We start from the raw sequence: 21,121 nt of genomic DNA on the forward strand, positions 1-21,121 counted from the left end.
CCAGAAACTAGAGAAACTAATTTGGTAGATAAACATTAGCCTTTCTTCATCTTTTCCAAAGAGAAAACAATTTGCTGAAAGCAGACATGTTGTTTCTCATTCTTTAAGAAATAAAACTCAATTAAAGAAAGCACAAACTAGCATCGTTAGAAATAGCACATGAGATGGTCATCCATAGTACTTGTCAGTGGTGACCACACAACTCGCTCTTAAGTTATACTGTCATTCCTAGTGCATAAAATTAGCTTTATTACACTGCTTGCCATGCATTGAGTACAGATTTATATATATCTCTATGCTGAAAGCAGTTTTTTATTTTGAATTTGTTTACTGTTTATATATTTGAAATTCATAATCTTCTACAATTTCATTCCTACGAGTTCATCTTTGGATGTCAGTGGGTCTCATAGCAGCAGAACAAGCACCTCCAGAAGGAGAGATCTTGTGGTGTGTAACCTGGAAATGAGCATATTTGGCTGTGTTCATGTAATATAACATTTTGTTTGCCTACTGATCAGAAATAGTAATAAAATACTGCACACATTATTTTAATAGAAAACAAAGTTACTGAAGTATAAAGAAAAGGAGTACTTGTGGCACCTTAGAGACTAACCAGTTTATTTGAACATGAGCTTTCGTGAGCTACAGCTCACTTCATCGGATGCATACTGAAGTATGTTATTACTTGTATAATACAGCTTTCTTCCAGCAAAAATGTATTTGAAGGCTCTAAGAAATCTGTGGCTAAAATTTTGTTTTGGCTGAGCAAACCAAGGTGGGAACAGTGTTGTGGGAAGAGGTAGTCTTCCAGTTCCTCAAATAAGAGAAATGTGTTGAGATGAGAAATCTTGAAAACCTCTGCGTTAAATTAAATGTAGATTCTCTGCTCAGCTTTTGGCAGGAGACAGCTTCAAGCTTCAATTTGTAGATTGCTCCAGCCATATCTTTTTTTGGGGTAGATACTGTACTTTTAGTCCCATGATCTGGACTGAAATAAGAAAATAAAGGATAACTATTATTCTAGCTTAGACAATTTGATCTGTATTATTTATATGCAGATTTTAATGTTTTCTGAAGTTGTTGAATTGTTAATGAATTATTATTAGGGTTCTGTGTGCGTCAGAGATCGCGGTAGTGATGGATTCCGTGACTTTCTGTGACTTCTGCAGCAGCTAGTGTGGCTGAGCCCTGGTCCGTCCAAGCAGCTAGCCCCGAGGACAGCTGCTCAGGCAGCCCTGGGGACAGCCACACCGGCTGCTGCTGCAGTGGCTTTGCAGTCAGCCGCTCGGGCGGCCCCGCAGCCAGCCACACCAGCCGCTGCTGGAGTGGCATTGGCCTTGGGGCCAGCTGCATGGGCCGCTGCTCTGGCAGCCCCGGGTAGCTGGCTCCGAGGACTGCCCAAGCAAGGGCTGATGCGGCTGGCCCCGGGACTGCCTGCACAGCAGTCCTGGGGCCGATGGGACCCGATGCAGCTAGGCAGCTCCCAGCAGTGGTCCTGGGGCGGCTGGAGCAGCGGCTTGCCCCCTGGGGCTTCCCCCATGATGGCAGCTGGAGCAGCAGCAAGCCCCTGGGACTCTACCCTTCCAAGCGGCTGGTGCCACATGCCCCCCACCTCCTCTGCCTGCACCCATTCCAACATTCAATCATGGATATTTATGATATAAGTCATGGACAGGTCACAGTAGGTTGACCAGATAGCAATTGTGAAAAAACGGGACAGGGGTGGAGGGTAATAGGCGCCTATATAAGATAAAGTCCCAAAAAATGGGACTGTCCCCATAAAAACGGTCACCGGCAGTGATTTTTTTTGTTTGTTTCTTGCCCCGACCTGTCCATGACTTTTACTAAAAATACCCGTGATTAAATCCTAGCCTTAATTATGATCCTATATATGGGGTTTTGATGGCAACAGCACTCTTCAGTCTGACCTATCTCCATGTGTTGCATTTAAAATAACCCTTTTTTAGTTAAAATGGTGCAGGTTAAAAAGTAAACCAGATCTGAGTGGGAAAACAAATATTCAGAGAATCAAATTAACAACAAAGAGGTTATCCTTATAAGTCTCCTTTTAACAGCATAAATGTCTTAATAAAAAAAAAAACCTACCAGTTTTGGCTTCAGTTGTAGCATTAATAGGGTATAGAAAGATTCTGAAACCAGTTTCCATTTTCTTTTCTTTCCTGTTACAGTCAGAAAAGTGACACTGAAATAACACCAGCATTCTCAACAGATCTGCTTCCTATGAGTACTAAAAATCTGTATCTGCTTGCTTCACTAGCAAGAATAAAATTTTATTCTGACAGCATTGCAAAGCCAATATCAATAGAAGAGGGGACCTGGATGCTTTTGTGGCTTATGCATCACCAACAGATTGGTTAACTAAGGCCTTGTCTACACTATGAAATTAGGTCGAATTTATAGAAGTCGGCTTTGTAGAAAGCGTTTTTATACAGTCGATTGTGTCCCCCCCCACACAGATGCTCTAAGTGAATGTAGTCGCCGGAGTGTGTCCACAGTACCGAGGCAACCGTCGACTTCCGGAGCATTGCACTGTGGGTAGCTATCCCACAGTTCCTGCAGTCTCCGCCGCCCATTTGAATTCTGGGTAGAAATCCCGGTGCCTAATGGAGCTAAAACATTGTCGCTGGTGGCTCTGGGTACATATCGTCAGGCCCTCCTTCCATCCCCCCCTCCATGAAAGCAAGAGCAGACAATCGTTTTCCGCCTTTTTTCTTGAGTTACCTGTGCAGACGCCATACCATGGCAAGCATGGAGCCCGCTCAGCTAACCGTCACCGTATGTCTCCTGCGTGTTGGCAGATGCAGTACTGCATTGCTACACAGCAACAGTTTATTGCCTTTTGGCAGCAGACAGTGCAGTATGACTGGTAGCCATCGTCGACGTAGTCCAGGGTGCTCTTTTAACCGACCTTGATGAGGTCGGGGCGCCTGGGCAAACATGGGAGTGACTCAGCCAGGTCATTTTCCTTTTAAATTTTGTCTCATGGCGGTTCAGTCCTACCGGCAGTGTACTGTCTTTTAATCTGCAGCCAGCAGAAGACGATGGTCAGCAGTCATACTGCACCATCTTCTGCCGAGCACCCAGGAGATGACGATGGCTAGCGGTCGTACTGCACAGTCTGCTGCCAGCAAGATGTATAAAGATAGATGAAATGGATCAAAACAAAAATAGACCAGATTTGTTTTGTATTCATTTTCTCCTCCCTCCCTCTGTGAAATTAACAGCCTGCTAAACCCAGTTTTGAGTTCTATCCTTGAGGTTTTGAGTTCTATCCTTGAGGGAGCCATTCTGTTTCTCGCAAAGCCACCCCCTTTGTTGATTTTAATTCCCTGCAAGCCAACCCTGTAAGCCATGTTGGCAGTCGCCCCTCCCTCTGCCAGAGCAACGGCAAACAATCATTTCGCACCCTTTTCACTGGATTTCCCGAGCAGGAGCAGATGCCATAGCACAGCAAGCATGGAGCCCGTTCAGCTCACCATAGCAGTTATGACGATTGTAAACACCTCACGCATTATCATGCAGTGTATGCAGAACCAGCACCTGAAAAACCAGGCAAGGAGGCGACGGCAGCGCGGTGATGAGGGCATGAACACACTTTTCTCTAAAACCGCGTTCCCCTGTAATTTGGAGAACATGTTGTTAATGGGGCAGGCTCATGCCATGGAACACCAATTCTGGGCCCGGGAAACAGGCACAGAGTGGTGGGACCGCATAGTGTTGCAGGTCTTGGACGATTCCCAGTGGCTGCGAAACTTTCGCATGCGTAAGGGCACTTTCATGGAACTTTGTGACTTGCTTTCCCTGCCCTGAAGTGCAAGAATACCAAGATGAGAGCAGCCCTCACAGTTCACAAGCGAGTGGCAATAGCCCTGTGGAAGCTTGCAACGCCAGACAGCTATCGGCCAGTTGGGAATCAATTTGGAGTGGGCAAATCTCCTGTGAGGGTTGCTGTGATGCAAGTAGCCAGCACAATCACTCAGCTGCTGCTATCAAAGGTAGTGACTCTGGGAAATGTGCAGGTCATAGTGGATGGCTTTGCTGCAATGGGATTCCCTAACTGTGGTGGGGCTATAGACGGAACGCATATCCCTATCTTGAGACCGGACCACCAGGGCAGCCAGTACATAAACCGCAAGGGGTACTTTTCAATGGTGCTGCAAGCACAGGTGGATCACAAGGGACGTTTCACCAACATCAACGTGGGATGGCCGGGACAGATTCATGACGCTCGCGTCTTCAGGAACTCTGGTCTGTTTAAACGGCTGCAGGAAGGGATTTACTTCCCAGACCCTAAAATAACCGTTGGGGATGTTGAAATGCCTATAGTTATCCTTGGGGACCCAGCCTACTCCTTAATGCCCTGGCTCATGAAGCTGTACACAGGCAGCCTGGACAGTAGTCAGGAGCTGTTCAACTATAAGCTGAACAAGTGCAGAATGGTGGTAGTGTGTGCATTTGGATGTTTAAAGGGTCGCTGGCGCAGTTTACTAACTCGCTCAGACCTCACGAAACCAATATTCCCATTGTTATTGCTGCTTGTTGTGTGCTCCACAATCTCTGTGAGAGTAAGGGGGAGACGTTTATGGCGGGGTTGGGAGGTTGATGTAAATCGCCTGGTCGCTGAATATGCGTAGCCAGACACCAGGGCAGTTAGAAGAGCACAGGAGGGCGCGGTACGCATCAGAGAAGCTTTGAAAACCAGTTTCATGACTGGCCAGGGTACTGTGTGACACTTCTGTTTGTTTCTCCTTGATGAAAACCCTCCCGCTTGGTTGACTCTAATTCCCTGTAAGCCACCCGCCCTCCCGCCTTCGATCACAGCTTGCTTGCAAAGGAAATAAAGTCACTATCATTTAAAAAACATGTATTCTTTATAAATTGATCATAAAAATAGGGACATAACTCACAAGTTAGCCCGGCTGGGGTGTGGGAGGAGGATGGGGGGAAGGAAAAGGCCACTTTAAAACTTGTTGAATGCCAGCCTTCTGTTGCTTGGGCTGTCCACTAGAGTGGAGTGGTTGGGTGCCCGGAGCCTCCCACCCTGCGTTCTTGGGCGTCTGGGTGAGGAGGGAGGGCGGTTAAGCAGGGACTGCAGCAGCAGTCTGTGATCCTGCTGCTGTTCATGAACCTCCACCAGACATCAGAGCATGTCCGTTTGATCCCGCAGTATTCCCAGCGTTTCCTCATGCCTCCTCTGACCTTCCTGCCGCCACCTCTCTTCGCGTTCATCAGCCACCGTCCGGTACTCTGCTGTTGTGTCCCTCCACACAGCTCTGTCAGTGCTGGACAACTGCATGAGCTCAGAGATCATTTCATCGCGCATGTGTTTTTTTCACCGCCTTATCTGAGAGAGCCTCTGGGACGGAGGAGGGAGGCTTGAAACATTTGCAGCTGCTGGAAGAAAAAAGGGAGTGAAGTATTTAAAAAGATACATTTTACAGAACAATGGCTATACTCTTTCACGGTGAACACCATTATTCACGTTACATAGCATATGTGATTTTGGTACAAGGTTGCATTTTGCATCTTGTATTGAGTGCCTGCGGCTTTGGTGTTAGAGAGCACACACACAGGCCCAGGCAACAGAATTCAGCTCACAGGCGGCCATGGTAAGCCTTTTGTAAGTAAGGTCTTTTGGCTTCTGCAGCCTTCATAACAGCAGTCCCCTCCTTTCCCATACCAAGTAAAGCCCGTTGAGTTGGCCATTTACTGCTGCAGTTTTCCTGTTAACGTGCAGCAGCAGAAAACAAACTAACCCCCTCCCCGCATCCAATTATCTGGGATGATCGCTTTTCCCCTCCCCCCTGGCTGGTATCAGGGAAGATCCCTGCTAGCCAAACGTGAACAGCTCCACGCCAGAGGCCTCCCCTCCCACCGTGTGTCTAACTGCAGGGAGGATTTCTTTTCAGCCACAGGCAAACAGCCCAGTAGGAACGGGCACCTCTGAATGTCCCCTTAATTAAATTCACCTATTTCAACCAGATTACCACGAACGATATCACTTTCCTGAGGATAACACAGAGATAAAGAACGGATGTTGCTTGAATGCCAGCAAGCACCAGGACCATACGCTGTCAGGCTTTGTCATTCAATGATTCCAGATTACTTGCTATTAGCATGGCGTGATAAAGTGTCCTACTATGGAGGACAGAATAAGGCTGCTCTCCCCAGGAACCTTCTGCAAAGGCTTTTAGAGTACCTCCAGGAGAGCTTCATGGAGATGTCCTTGGAGGATTTCTGCTCCATCCCCAGACGCGTTAATAGACTTTTCCAGTAGCAGTACTGGCCATGAATGCATCCCAAGTCCTGAGGGCTACTTAATCATTAAACGCTTGCTTTGTAACATGTATTATACCTAAAAAAGGTACACTCACAAGAGGTCCCTTCTCTGGCATCATTGGTTTGGGAGGGTATTTCAGTCAGGGTGATAAAAAGATCCTGGTTGTTGGGGAGAACGGTGTGCTGTGTGCTCTCCCCAAGCTCCTTGTCGTCCTCCTCATCTTCCCCATCTGCAAAATCCTCAGCCATGGCGGAGAGTATCCCATCCTCGGAGTCCAAGGACAGCGGTGGGGTAGTGGTGGCGGCCCCCCCTAAAATTGCATGCAGCTCAGCATAGAAGCGGCATGTCTGGGGCTCTGTCCCAGAGCGTCCGTTTGATTCTTTGGTTTTCTGGTACGCTTGTCTGAGCTCCTTAAGTTTTACGCGGCACTGTGTTGTGTCCCTGATGTAGCCTCTGTCCCTCATGACCTCGGAGATTTTTTTGAAATGTTTTGGCATTTCGTCTTTTGGAACGCAGTTCTGATAGCACGGATTCCTCTCCCCATACAGCGATCAGATCCAGCACCTCCCGTTCGGTCCATGCTGGAGCTCTTTTTCGATTCTGGGACTGCATGGTCACCTGTGCTGCTGAGCTCGCCTAGCCAAACAGGAAATGAGATTCAAAAGTTCCCAGGGCTTTTCCTGTACACGTGGCCAGTGCATCCGAGTTCAGAGTGCTGTCCAGAGTGGTCACAAAGGTGCACTGTGGGATAGCTCCCGGAGGCCAAACCTTCAAATTGTGTCCACACTAACCCTAATTCGAAACGGCGATGTTGATTTCAGCGCTAATCCCCTTGTTGGGGAGGAGTACAGAAATTGGTTTTAAGAGCCCTTTATGTCGAAAAAATGGCTTCATTGCGTGGACGGGTGCAGGGTTAATTCAGATTTAACGCTGCTAAATCCGACAAACTCATAGTGTAGACCAAGTCTAAGTTACAGTTACGGAATCTTGAAAAATGTATAACCCAGAAAGAACAGATTTACTTTCACATCCCTGGACTAACACTTAAAAAAAATATCATCGTATCTGTAAATTGAGCAAATCTGATGTCTGGTATTGCGAGACAGTAAGCACGGAACCCTACAACTACAATACTATTTTTATGGAGTCATTTTCCAGAGTTTTTCCGCATTCTCATACAGCTATTGTAACAGAATTTGTGTAAATATTTAAAGTTCTGATATTCAAGCAGTATGAAAACTGGTCATGTAGGGCTAGCTTACTGTTGTCACAAATCATCTCACTTTTCAGTAGGGCTGTCAAGTGATAATTGCACTGTTAAATAATAGAACACCATGTAATATTTTTGGATGTTTTCTACATTTTCAAATATATTGATTTCAATTACAACACAGAATACAAAGTGTACAGTGCTCACTTTGTTTTTTATTACCAATATTTTCACTGTAAAAAACAAAAGAAATAGTGACAGGTTTCAGAGTAACAGCCGTGTTAGTCTGTATTCACAAAAAGAAAAGGAGTACTTGTGGCACCTTAGAGACTAACCAATTTATTTGAGCATGAGCTTTCGTGAGCTACAGCTCACTTCATCGGATGCATACTGTGGAAACTGCAGAAGACATTATATACACAGAGACCATGAAACAATACCTCTTCCCACCCCACTGTCCTGCTGGTAATAGCTTATCTAAAGTGATCATCAATTTGGGCCATTTCCAGCACAAATCCAGGTTTTCTCACCCTCCGCCCCCCCCACACACAAACTCACTCTCCTGCTGGTAATAGCCCATCCAAAGTGACCACTCCCTTTAAAATGTGTATGATAATCAAGGTGGGCCATTTCCAGCACAAATCCAGGTTTTCTCACCCCCCCACCCCCCTCCAAAAACCACACACACAAACTCACTCTCCTGCTGGTAATAGCTAATAGGTAATAAAAGAAATAGTATATTTCAATTCACCTAATACAAGTACTGTAGTGCAATCTCTTTTTATAATGAAAGTTGAACTTACAAATGTAGAGTTATGTACAAAAAATAACTGCATTCAAAAATAAAACAATGTAAAACTTTAGAATCTACAAGTCCACTCAGTCCTACCTCAGCCAATCGCTCAGATAAAGAAGTTTGGTTACAATTTGCAGTAGATAATGCTGCCCACATCTTGTTTACAATGTCACCTGAAAGTGGGAACAGGCGTTTGCATGGCACTGTTGTAGCCAACATCACAAGACACTTATGTGCCAGATGCACTAAAGATTCCTATGTCCCTTCATGCTTCAACCACCATTCCAGAAGACATGCGTCCATGCCTATAACGGGTTGTGCTTGATAATGATCCAAAGCAAAGGGGACTGACACATGTTCGTTTTCATCATCTGAGTCAGATACCACCAGCAGAAGGTTACTTTTCCTTTTTGGTGGTTCGGGTTCTGTAGTTTCTGCATCAGATGTTGCTCTTCTAAGACTTCTTAAAGCATGCTCCACACCTCGTCCCTCTCAGATTTTGGAAGGCACTTCAAATTCTTAATTCTTGGGTCGAGTGCTGTATCTGTCTTTAGAAATCTCACATTGTACCGTCTTTGCATTTTGTCAAATCTGCAGTGAAAGTGTTCTTAAAATGAACGTGTGCTGGGTCATCATCTGAGACTGCTATAATATGAAATATACAGCAGAATGTGTGTGAAACAGAACAGGAAACATACAATTCTCCCCCAAGGAGTTCAGTAACAAATTTAATTAATGCATACTTTTTTTAACGAGCATCATCAGCATAGAAGCATGTCCTCTGGAATGGTGGCTGAAGCATGAAGGGGCATATGAATCTTTAGCATATTGGCATATAAATACCTTGCAATGCTGACTACAAAAGGGCCATGCGAATGCCTGTTCTCACTTGTAGATGACCATGTAAATAAGAAGCGGTCAGCAGTATCTTCCATTAATGTAAACAAACTTGTTTGTCTTACCAATTGGCTGAACAAGAAGTAGGACTGAGTAGACTTGTAGGCGCTAAAGTTTTTTGTATTGTTTTCTTTTTGAGTGCAGTTATGTAACACACAAAAAAATCTACATTTGTAAGTTGCACTTTCACGATAAAGAGATTTCATTACAGTACTTGTATGACGTGAATTGAAAAATCCTATTTATTTTGTTTATCGTTTTTACAGGGCAAATATTTGTAATAATATAAAGTGAGCACTGTACACTTTGTATTCTGTGTTGTAATAGAAATATATTTGAAAATGTAGAAAAAATCCTAAAATATTTAATAAATTGCAATTGATATTCTATTGTTTAACAGTGCAATTAATCGATTATTTTTTTAATTGCAATTAATTTTTTTGAGTTAATCGCGAGTTAACTTCGATTAATCGACAGCCCTGCTTTTCAGAAATTTGCACAATTTTAGCAGTGTGCTATGAAATAGGCATTCTAATTTTAAAAAATCTATTTTCCCTCAAAAATGCCAGTTTGTGATGCATAATATTCCATAGTGTGAATTTTGACTTGTACTCAGTAAATCTGGGATTCTTTTAATCCTCTTAATTTTTGACTACTACTTTATTGATATTAACATTTTTAAATTTTTATTTTTTCTATCCTGATTTCCTGTTGTCTTGGCATTCTGAAATTCTTCTTTCTTCTCCGTTGGTTTACCATACCTTTAGCGTGATGGTGGGAAGGATAGATCTACAAGACATTCTCTCTCAGTATGTGGATAATTTGCATGTCTTTATATGAATAATGGCTACTTTCAAAAGACCTGATCACATTAATTTTGAATGATTGAGCTCTTAAAAATTATCACTAAATTCACACCTTACCTACTGTGTTCTTAGTTAGGAAATGATTACAAATGTAACTATTTTGGAAGGGTGCATATATAACTACTTTTCTGACAAAAAATAAAGTGTTTAGAATATAGAATTTTACATCTAAATAGCCATCTGTATGTGTCACTCATTGTTAAATTTCTATTTTAAGGTAATATTATAGTAGCATTATAATTACTGTTCTGAAGAGCATGGTACTGGCATGGGGTTCCTTTAAAGTCTTTTCTACTTATCTCTGCCATTTAAAAATATTACCTACATTTAACTTGGCATACAGATTAGACTGAGGAAACATACATTTTCAAAAACTAATATATTATTATTGTGCATCAAAATATACTAATTTATGATAACTGCTAATGCCCTGATCTTGCAACTTGTTCTACCTAGGCACAACCCTGCGCCCGTACTGGCTGCTGCCATGGTCCTAAAATAGTGGGGTGAGCTGCCAGCTCATCTACACTAGGACTCGCAAAGTTGCTTATATCTGTGAGACAGAAGTAGTATTTGGAATGGTGGGAAATTTTTTTTTTTTTTTTTCTTTAAAAATACATAGAATGTACACAGAAGGAGAGGTGTTCTGATGACTGGAAGGCACTTCCAATATCAGTTGGGGCAAATACTACTGAGGCAGATAATACAGAGGAGGTTCACACACGACAGAGCCCTGCCTGTCAGGGGTTGCCATTGTGCAGCAAGGATTTGTGGCCGAGACTAGTTGATCTGCTACATGCAATCTAAATGGCTCACCACCTACCCCGCAGCCACATTTAGCACAAGCATTACAGAGGCCACATCAGCTTTTAGGCTGGAGCCAGTTCAGAGACCTGTCCAGGAAGAATTTCTTCTGCTTCTCATTGCAGAGCCTGCTGAGATTTTGCACTGTGTCTGAGACTTGGTCTGTAAGTAATTTACGCCTCTTGGTTCAGACTCTGTAAGTGCAGAAAGAAAAGCTTGTGCCTGTTACATTGGGTCACAAAATCATAAGGGCTAGATACAACAACCGCAAAAAAGCTTAAATTCTCAAACACAGGGATCAGGGTATCTGATCCCTAAATTTAAAAAATTATTCCCATTTACCATTCCTGCTTGGAAGTAAGTTAAGCTGGGTTTGTGCAGATCCCTTTAAGCAGAGACAGGAATCAAACATTTTTGTTACTAACATGAACCTGTAAACAAACCAGAAACTAAATTTTCTTAAACAGTGATGATTAACACCCATAAACTTTTTGAATAAACCATGAAATAGATTAAGTAGGTGAAAGGAATAAAAACTTCATAAACTTTTATCTTTTAAGCTTATTTTTTCAATTTTGCACATTTTACTTTTTTGAGAACTACTGCGAATATTGAACGCTGGTTGTCTTTACTGGATAACTCAAGACAGGTAAAGTTGCAGTCCCACTCATCTGACCCTTCTTTTGGGTTTAGTGATATGAGCAACCTGCATCTGGTATTTTGGCACAATCCCCATTCCTCTTACGAGGTAGGTCTGTGTTTTCTATGGCCGTGCTCATCTAGAATGGTAAGCGTTTTGTTAAGAATTGCATGTTGCTTCTTTTATTATGCTCTGATGTTGATGCTGTTATTGATTAGTGTTGACTTTCTAAATTTTTATTTCTAGAATCATGCTTACAGTGACTCTCACAGTATAAAGAAGTCTTCTAGTTCCCATAAAGATCTGTTGGTTAGTGTTCTTATGCAATATTTGTTATGAATATACCAAATAAGTACAGAGGGTTCTTTACAAGTAAATTCTATATATGTTTACTATACTGGAGCTATTCATGTCTTGGTTTATAGTAAAAGAAATCTAGGGGACCTATGTGATGGTATGAGCCAAATTCTGCTTTGAATTTGGCCCTTACCAAATCTGAATTAATTGCAACTCCAATTGTATCAGCAGAATTATGTGTGTACTACTCGGAGCAGAATTTAAATCCTATACAAAGAGGTCTTTGCTAAGCTTTTGGAAATATTTGCAATAGTAATACTTCTGTGGATGAAAATTTATTTTCAGCTTTTTCATTTGATTTCATTTAATTTGCTCTGTGGGGACAGAGAAACTTACTTCATATCTACCCCCCTGACTCTATCAGTTATGAGTATCTTAAATTCTGCTGTGCAGGTTAGGTTTGCCAAAAACATTTGACACCATTTCAGTGAATTTGTTGAAAAAGATGTTCGGATTATCGTGATCTCCAGAAAGTGGTTGTAGAATGTCCAACTATTCAATTTAAACAAATAAGATATTGACAGGAAATCTTTAATTAAAAAAATACATATATTTAGGATGGTATTTTCAAAAGGTCGCAGCCCTGATAAATGAGTCATTGATTAAATGGGCACAGAGTTAGGCCACCTTTGGAAAAATCCCACCTTGAATCTATACTTTTCTCTCACTACTGAAATACTTTCTTATTTTCATAGCACTGTATAGTTTGCCACATTTTTAAAAATGCCACTCTTGCCAAAGAACCACAATTTGCTACATCCCAATACACTTGTTCTTGCATGCTGTCTCTTTTGTGCGTGCATGAACACAAATATAGCCAATCTGGAAAATGGATGTGCATATATTGTTCTTTACTCCCCATTGAGTTGCACTGATTCCAATGGAAATATGGATCAGTGCTTTTTGATCCCTTTAAACACACTTTTATAGTTAAGAAAGTAGGGGTCTAAATTCCACAATGTAGATGATCAGAAATGTAGTCAATAAGCTTTGAATGTGTTTTTCTCTGAGAACAGTGGTATAAGAAAGATAGTCAGGCCCCGATCCTGCACACACTTAGCACATGTTTAACTCCACTAGTGAGCATCGGTGGGACTATTCACAGTTGTAAAGTTAAGCATATGTAAAGCTAAGCATATGCTTATGTGTTTGCCGGGTTGGTGCCTGGTTTATTAAATATTTTCACTGGTGTTTTGAAGATGTAGTGAAGATACAGACTGTTACATACTTACGAATTCTCTCTACTTTCAAATTCTGATTCAACAAATTATCTAATGGAAACAGATTAAACAAATAAGGATAAGTGTGTTCTGATTTATTATTATTTGATGTTGTCAAGTTTTTGAAGTAATAATTATTTACTTGTCAGGTTTTTCAGGGACATTCCTTAGTTTTGCATGGAGCAAAAAACAAACCCATATTTTCTTCTCTTGGCTGGATGAGGCGTTTTTTAAAATGTCAGCATTTTCCGTATTTTTTTAAAGAGTACTTTTTTTTTTTTTTAAAGAAACTGCCATTTTTCCTTCAGAAGATTGCACCAATTTTGAGCCCTGGCCTAAAAAAATGAGGGATAACTTTTAATGTCTGTTTACAAGTTTGGGAATGTCTGGGCATTATTGTGGTTTAATTCTTGTTCACAATAACTTTATGAACAATTTTTTGTTTTTTACAGAGTGGATTTTACCATGACCAAAGAAATTATAGCAGCCTTAGACATAGCAAACCAATCTCTACCTACCATACTCGGGTCTGTCTGTACTTTGGTTTCTGCTTAATTATTATGCACGGTTTTTTCCTCTTAAGATTCTGGAGTATTAAAACTAATATAAGCATGACTCCAAATGCTTGCTTAATTTTTAACATTGCTGCTCAGATGAATTTGAGAGACTGTTCTCTGTCACTGTTGATAAATAACATAGAAGCAGTTTTGTTTCCTGCATGTTTTGAGATACATTTTAAGTGGTTTAGGTTATGAATTATTACTATATGTTTGATTTTAAATTGAGTTTTAAGTTTACTTATATGCTTTTCAAGGCCATCTTTAACTAGGCCAGGCAAACTAGGGAAATCATTCAGAATAATAAGCAAGGCCAAAAGTTCAATTTTTACAGTTTTCTGTAAAATAATTATTTATTTTGATTTGTGAAATGTGCCTAAATTAAATAACTTTTCTATTATCTTAAGCCATTATGATTAGTCTATTTTACTTGATCCAACTTCTTTACAGCTTTATAAATATAAATTGGTACTAAAAATAAAACTTTTCTGCTCATCTTTCCTTATCTTGGAAAATCATTAGTCCTCAAGTTCGTAACTAGCTCAACAGACTTTCCCAAGATGTGACATTTCTTATGCTGCTTTGAGTGGTTGCAGACGTGAATTCCACTCAAGTATGTACTCACCAAAGCCAGAGAACTTTGCTTAGCAATACCCGTAGGGGTGGAACTTTTGCCCTCTGGCCCCTTAGCTATTTGAGGGCAGCACCACACTGACCCCTCTCAGTTCTTTCTTACTGCTTCCGGCCAGGGCCAGATTAATGCAGAAGCTTTAGGGGCTGCAGCCCAGGACCTCTGGCTAAGCGAGGTCCCACAAAAATAGATCCATAGTTATATACAATTCAGTGGTCACCAACCCATCGATTGTGGTGCCTCTGCCAGTCGATCGCGATCTCCTGGCTGCTAAAAGGCCAGCGGCGCAGCAGGGGTCAGGCAGGCGCCATGTATGCTGTGGCCCCATGCCACTCCTGGAAGCAGCTGGCTGCTGGTACGTCTCTGCGGCCCCTTGTTTGGGGGAGGCAGCTCCTTGCACTGCCCCTGCTGCCAGCACCGTCCGTCCAGCTCAGCCAATGGGAGCTGCAGAGGTGGCACTTGTGGGTATGGGTAGTGTACGGAGACACGCTGTCTCCCGTCCCCCAGGTGCGCACAGAGACATGCCAGCAGCCAGCTGCTTCCAGGAGCAGTGTGGGGCTGCTGCGCTGCCCCCTGGGAGCCGCCTGTGGTAAGCGCCTCACGGATGGAGCCTGCACCTTGCACCCCCTCCTGTACCCAAACACTCTGCCCCAGGCTGGAGCCCTCTCCTGCACGCAAACTCCCTCCTAGAAAGAAACTAATATAACAGCTGTTCTAAGGTAAGAAGTAGGCTATTTTGAATTAACCTAGCTATATTGTACATGTTTTAAGACTGAAATATAACCATAGAATGGCCTTATGTTAATTAAAAGGCAAGTTTAATATAGTGTTAATAGCCTCGATGCCGTAATTGTGGTGATTTTGTTTTAAATTAGGAAAAAGACTTGTATACAGTGGCCCCACAAAATCTAACAGCCCCGTGCCCAAAGGAGAGTTAATCTGGCCCTGCTTCCGGCTTGAATCAGAGTGCTCAATGCGGTTTTTACCTCACGCTTTGTTTCACAGTGCTGTATGTGATTTCCTCCCCCCCCCCCATATGTAGTTATTACTTGTATTTGGTTTAGTAGTACCCTTAGGTTTAGTTTATTAATAAATAGGATTTTGCCCATTGTGATGCCCTCTCCAGGGCTTAACCACTGCCCTGTAATGTGGGGTAACTGTCCCCAGTAGCAACCCCCATACTCTATCATTTGTGCCTTGAGGAAGGGCACGTTAAAGAAAGTTGTTCCATCTGTTAGTTCGAGAGAAAGCATGTGGCCAGAGACTTTTGCTTGAAGTAGTACCTCCTGGAGCAGGCCCTGAGGCTTTCAGCATTGGGGACCTCCACAATGTCGGCTCCCACGCCCAAGGGCATCTGAACTGACATGGGTTTTTGGCCACATTTGGATTCCTCCCCCAGGAGGAAGAGAGACTGTTGTTCTCCCTCTGGTATTTCTAAAGAACAGTCTCATAAAACAGACCGGGGCTGTTCCAGAGCTAGGAGAGGTTCCTCCCCTTCTAAGAGGATTGCAGACTGGCACCATGATTTATCCAGTATGTGAGAGAGCAGGGCTGCTCACAGATACTGAGACAAAAGCAAGTGGACTCCATACCATTGACTCTGATATCATCCGTGGGGCATCCATTGAGTCTGGTACGGATGGGGTCAGTATCTGCACTGAGTCTTTCAACTCCTGTGGTGTATCTGGCAGCACTGGACTTGATTAGCCTGTCTGTTCCTGACTCTCCACTAATTCAGGAATGTTCAGCTGTGATGGCTCCTTTGGTGTTGTTGGCCCCATCTGGATTGGTGGTCGCAGACTTGTCATTATTGTCGGCACTGTCTTCTGTGCCTCCTCCAATTCAGGGTGTAGAGTTGAGGTTGCCCGCCTTTTTGGTACCCAGGGGCTTGTCAGCACAGGGTACTGTCTTTGGTGCCAATGACTACTCCAGCACACACTGCACCAGTGGGACTGGTGTTAGCTTGAACTTCAGTACTGACGTCTGCTCCTGTACCAAGTGTGAGTGCGAGGCCCCATAATTCCTTAAAGCTTTATCCTTGTTGGTAATGATGCATCCTACATTCCAAACTGTGGATGAGTCTGGACGTTTACAGGCCCCTCTGGGAGTGGCTTCTCCAATACCTGTGGACTACTTAGAAAGTTATTCAGGGTTGGGCTCAGAGACCTCTTCCTCCTCGCCCTCACCTTCTTGATATTGCTCTTGATGGTCACTGAGCATCACTATCAGTACTGAGATTGTCACTGTTTCAGAGTAGTAGCCGTGTTAGTCTGTATCCGCAAAAAGAAAAGGAGTACTTGTGGCACCTTAAAGACTAACAAATTTATTTGAGCATAAGCTTTCGTGAGCTACAGCTCACTTCATCGGATGCATGCTCTCCCAATAAATGAACTGATCCTGGAACCTGCCAAGACTCTATGGAACACCCCAGTGATGTTGCCACCCACAGCAAAATGTACTGAATGCCTGTGAATGATTGTTTCTGTTCGAATCCAGCACTTAACTTTCTTGTGGTAAGGGCTGCTAATGAGAGGTTAAGATGGAGAGATGCAAGTCAACACCAAAGGACAAGGGCTGTAAAAGACTGGGCTATTTAGGGAGGAAAATTTATTCTACTGCATCCTTAGAAATGTGTGTTGCCAATCAGCAAGCACTTTTATTGAAGTGTGACTTTATAATTGGGAAGTGATAGCAAAATGTACAGATAAGTTGCCAGACTCCTCCAGAAAGGAGTTTTAAGGTTTTCATGGTGGAAGGCCATCTACTGGCGAAAACATCACTACAGTCAGCTTTGGACATGACAGATGCTTCCTCTAGAGTTACGGCCTCTGCTGTAACAATGAGAAAGGCATCATGATTGCAGAACTCTGGTATAGCTTCTGAGGTTCAATAGATGATTGAGTACTTTTGAGATGCATTGCATTCTTTGGGGATTTTTATTCTGTCAATAAAGAGGTTTTGCTTCCCAGGGCAACAGCAGCAATATTGACCTCAGTGGTTCTTTAGGTTGAATTATCCCCACTATACAGAAAGGTGAAGGTCTTATTGCCTCAATTTCAACCATTCAGCCTGTCTTTAATCAGTTTCAGGAAAACCGTCAATTTGACTCTTCAAGGTTTACAATCCAGTTACCAAGCTTCTTTACCATCTTGAGGCAGGCTATCACATGTCTACAGGGCTTGTGAGTCAATAACTGTGGACAAGTGAGTCTTAGGCACTCTGGGACTGGGTTATGCCATTCAATTCCTGTCCATTCCTTCTTCCCATGCTCCTACCTTGTCCCTTTTGGGGACCCCCTCATGAGTCTCTGCTCCTTCAGCAGGTGCAGACTCTCCAGGCTTCAGGGGTTAAAGAGGAGGTTCCCCTTCAGAATCGGGGAAAGGGATTTTATTCATGATCCTTCCTGATCCAAGTCCAAGGTAAGGGTGCAACCTATCCTTGATCTCAACAAGTACATCAACTACATGAGATACTTCATGGTTAACAAGTATCAGAGGGGTAGCTGTGTTAGTCTGGATCTGTAAAAGCAGCAAAGAGTCCTGTGGCACTTTATAGACCAACAGACGTATTGGAGCATAAGCTTTTCATGGTTATCGTAGCTACTACTCCTCCTGCTTTGAATCACAATAACTGTTTTGCCACCCTTGATCTTCAGGATGCTTACTTCCATGTGGCTATTTTCCCAAGCCACAGGAGGTTTCTCAGATTTGTAGTAACCAGTCTGCATTATTAGTACACTGTTTCCCTTTTTCCTTGGCTCCACGAGGATTTACCAAATGTGTGACTGTTGTAGCAGTATATCTCAGCAAAAGAGGAATTCATGTTTTTCTATACCTGGATGATTGTTTAGTGGGGGGCAAGTCCAGAGATCAAGTCCTCTGTCATGTCCAGTTCACGTTGCATCTCTTTGATAATCTGGATCTGATTTTGAGCAAAGAGACGTCAACGTTAATACCAACGCAAAAAATCAAATTAATTGGGCCCTACTAGACTCTGAGGGCGTTTCTGCCTAATGAACAATTTTAAGAAGTTTGTCACTTATGCATGTGTCTCTGCTCTCATCTTTCAACTATGATACATGTACATCTGAGATTGCTAGGCTATAACATGGCATGAACTTATGTGGTCCAGCTCGCAAGATTGCGCCTTTGACCTCGAGAGGTCATCTTGTCCACTCCCCTGCACTCATGGTAGGACTAAGTATTATCTAGATGGCCTACTGCAGGTGCCACTGCCATCCTCAAGTTGCTACAGTGGTGGACAGATCAGATCAGTATGGGTGAGGGTGATTCCTTTGCCCATCCTCCTCTGGTCAGGACCATAGTTATTGATGCCTCCATGCTAGGTAGGGGAGTGCACCTATCCACAAACCTTGAATCTTCAGTGTCCACAGAACAGGAAGCTTCCCTTTGTATTAACGTCCTGGAGTTTTGAGCCATTTACAATGCATGCAGAACTTTTTGGTCACAGATCAAGGACACTGTTTCATATAGTTACCAATAACGCCACGGTGTATTATGTGGACAAGCAGGGAGAAGCACGGTCCAACCAGCTTTGTTAGGAAGCAATAACATTTTGGCAGTAAATGAGTGTCTGTGGGAATGTTGCTCTCCTTCATGCAGCACTTCCATGAGTGCAGGGGACTGGACAAGATGACCTTTTGAGGTCAAAGGCGCAAACTTGACAGGTGTAAGGCAGGGGTGCATCCTGTCTCCTTTTTTGTTTATGCTAGTCATAGACTATGGATTAAAAAAATGCAACAGTGATATATATGGCCTAAAATGGAAGAATTCAGGGCTATTTGATCTAGACTTTGCTGACGACATCGCTCTTATCGGTGAAGATGCCAATAGATTACAAAAATGGACAAAACAAGTAAAAGAAGTAATGGAAAAGATAAGTTTGAGATACAATGCAAAGAAATGTAAAGTCATGTTAATGGGGATGATAGGGACAGAAATCAAAATCGAAGACGAGAAACTGGAGAAGGTGGACAATTTCACATATCTTGGAAGTACCATCAGCCAAGATGGTACTAGTTTAGAGGAAATAAGAAAAAGAATCGGGAAGGCAAATGCTGCATTTGGAAGACTCAGAAACATCTAGCAACTCAAAAACATCTCCCTTAAGACAAAACTGAACACGTACAAAACAATTGTTATCGCCATCACAACATATAACAGTGAGACATGGCAATTTACCAAGAAAGATAAGCGAAAGCTGGATGCATTTCATCACAAATGTCTGAGAAGAATATTGGGAATAACATCTAGAGATAGGAAGACAAAGGAAGAAGTCAAAAATTACTGACACCCTCTCTCAAATAATCTACAAAAGAAGACATCAGCGGCTGGGACATGTACTGAGAATGGAAAAAGAACGCTCACCAAATACTGCCCTTGAATGGAAGCCAGAAAATTCAAGAAGAAAGAGAGGAAGACCACGAATAACATAGAAACAGTTCTGAACGACATCAAGCACCTCAACATGAAATGGGAAGATTTGGAGGGAAGGGCAGTTGACAGGCAAAGATGGCAAATGTGGGTAGCCCAATGTGCAGCAAAGCATGGGATGGACTAAGGCAGTAAGGAGACAGGACGCACCCCTGCCTTACACCTGTCTTGATGTTGAATGGCTTACTCAATCCACTTTCCATTTTAATGTAGCATTTTGAGTTGGCGTAGAATACCTTCATAATAATTAATTGTGTTGGAATTCCATATTGTTCCACAATTTCCCACATTGTTTCTCTGTTTACACTATTGAATGCCTTTTGAAAATCCACAAAATTGATGGCAAGACTGCCTTGGAATTCAATTGTGTTCTCAATAAACTGTCTTAGGGTGAAAATGATGTCTGTGCACGATTTCCCTTGTCTAAATCCAGTTTGTTTTTTGCGTAGGATGGTATCCATCTTTCCTTTCATTCTGTTCAAGAAGACTGCTGCTAATACTTTTCCTGTGACAGATAGAAGTGTTACTCCCCTCCAATTTGAACAATTGTAACTTTAGATCACCTTTCGTTGGTAACTTGCTTATGATACTAAGGATTCATTCTTCCGGCACTTTCGCCTCCATCCATATTTTGTTGCACAGCGAACAGATGACTGATTCCACGTCTTCATCTCCATATTTAAGCATCTCAGGGTGAATGCCATCCAAACCAGGTGCCTTGTTGTTTTTCAGCTTCTGCAGTTCTTTTTTTACTTAATGCCCAGATCAGAAACAAAAGAGGAGGTTGGGAAACAGTCATCAGCCCACATATAACTGGAACAACATCAGACAATGGCATAAAACTTCTTGAATTTTGTGCTGAAAACAATCTTAGCATCTGCAGTTCTTTCTTCCAACATAAAACATGCACAAAAAGACACTGATTTCATCAGATGGCAGTACACAAAATGAGATTGACTATATCTGTGTTAGTCAGAGGTAGAAAACATCATTAGACACAAGTATTCAGAGGAGCAGATATAGGGAGCAATCACTATTTGCTGAAAGCAAACATCAAATTGAAGTTTAAAACACTTAAAAAGAGAGAACAGACTCAGATTATTCAATACACAGAAACAAGATTTCAGGATCCAAAAAGTGTACCACATAGAGGTCAAGAATAGGTTTGAGGCCCTTAACGATCTTGAAGAAAACAAAGTGGAAATATAGTGGGATCTTTTCAAAACAGCTATGCTAGAAGCAGCTGGAGAGATAATTGGTAGAAAGAGAGGAAGCAATAAAGAACAGTGGATCTCAGAAGAAGCATGAAAAATTATAAATAAAACTAAAGGCTCTAGTACTAAAACATGCAACTGACGAAACAAAACAAACCTACAGGAACCTTGACAA

General features: G+C 42.4%; 1 protein-coding gene across 3 annotated transcripts in view; it reads left to right on the forward strand.

Annotated features, from left to right (window-relative positions):
• The window catches only part of LRRFIP2 (LRR binding FLII interacting protein 2), a 137,861-nt gene that overhangs the window by 49,886 nt on the left and 66,854 nt on the right, over positions 1–21,121 (forward strand). Inside the window, exons 7-8 of one of the 3 annotated variants that reach the window (XM_077811068.1) lie at positions 11,761–11,823; positions 13,544–13,618. The exons of the other annotated variants lie outside the window; for them this stretch is intronic. Coding sequence (XP_077667194.1) covers positions 11,761–11,823; positions 13,544–13,618 — 138 coding nt within the window. The remainder of the gene's footprint in view (positions 1–11,760; positions 11,824–13,543; positions 13,619–21,121) is intronic. 3 annotated transcript variants of the gene reach the window in all.

Source organism: Eretmochelys imbricata, chromosome 2, assembly GCF_965152235.1.
Source record: "Eretmochelys imbricata isolate rEreImb1 chromosome 2, rEreImb1.hap1, whole genome shotgun sequence".
Lineage (NCBI taxonomy): Eukaryota > Metazoa > Chordata > Testudines > Cheloniidae > Eretmochelys > Eretmochelys imbricata.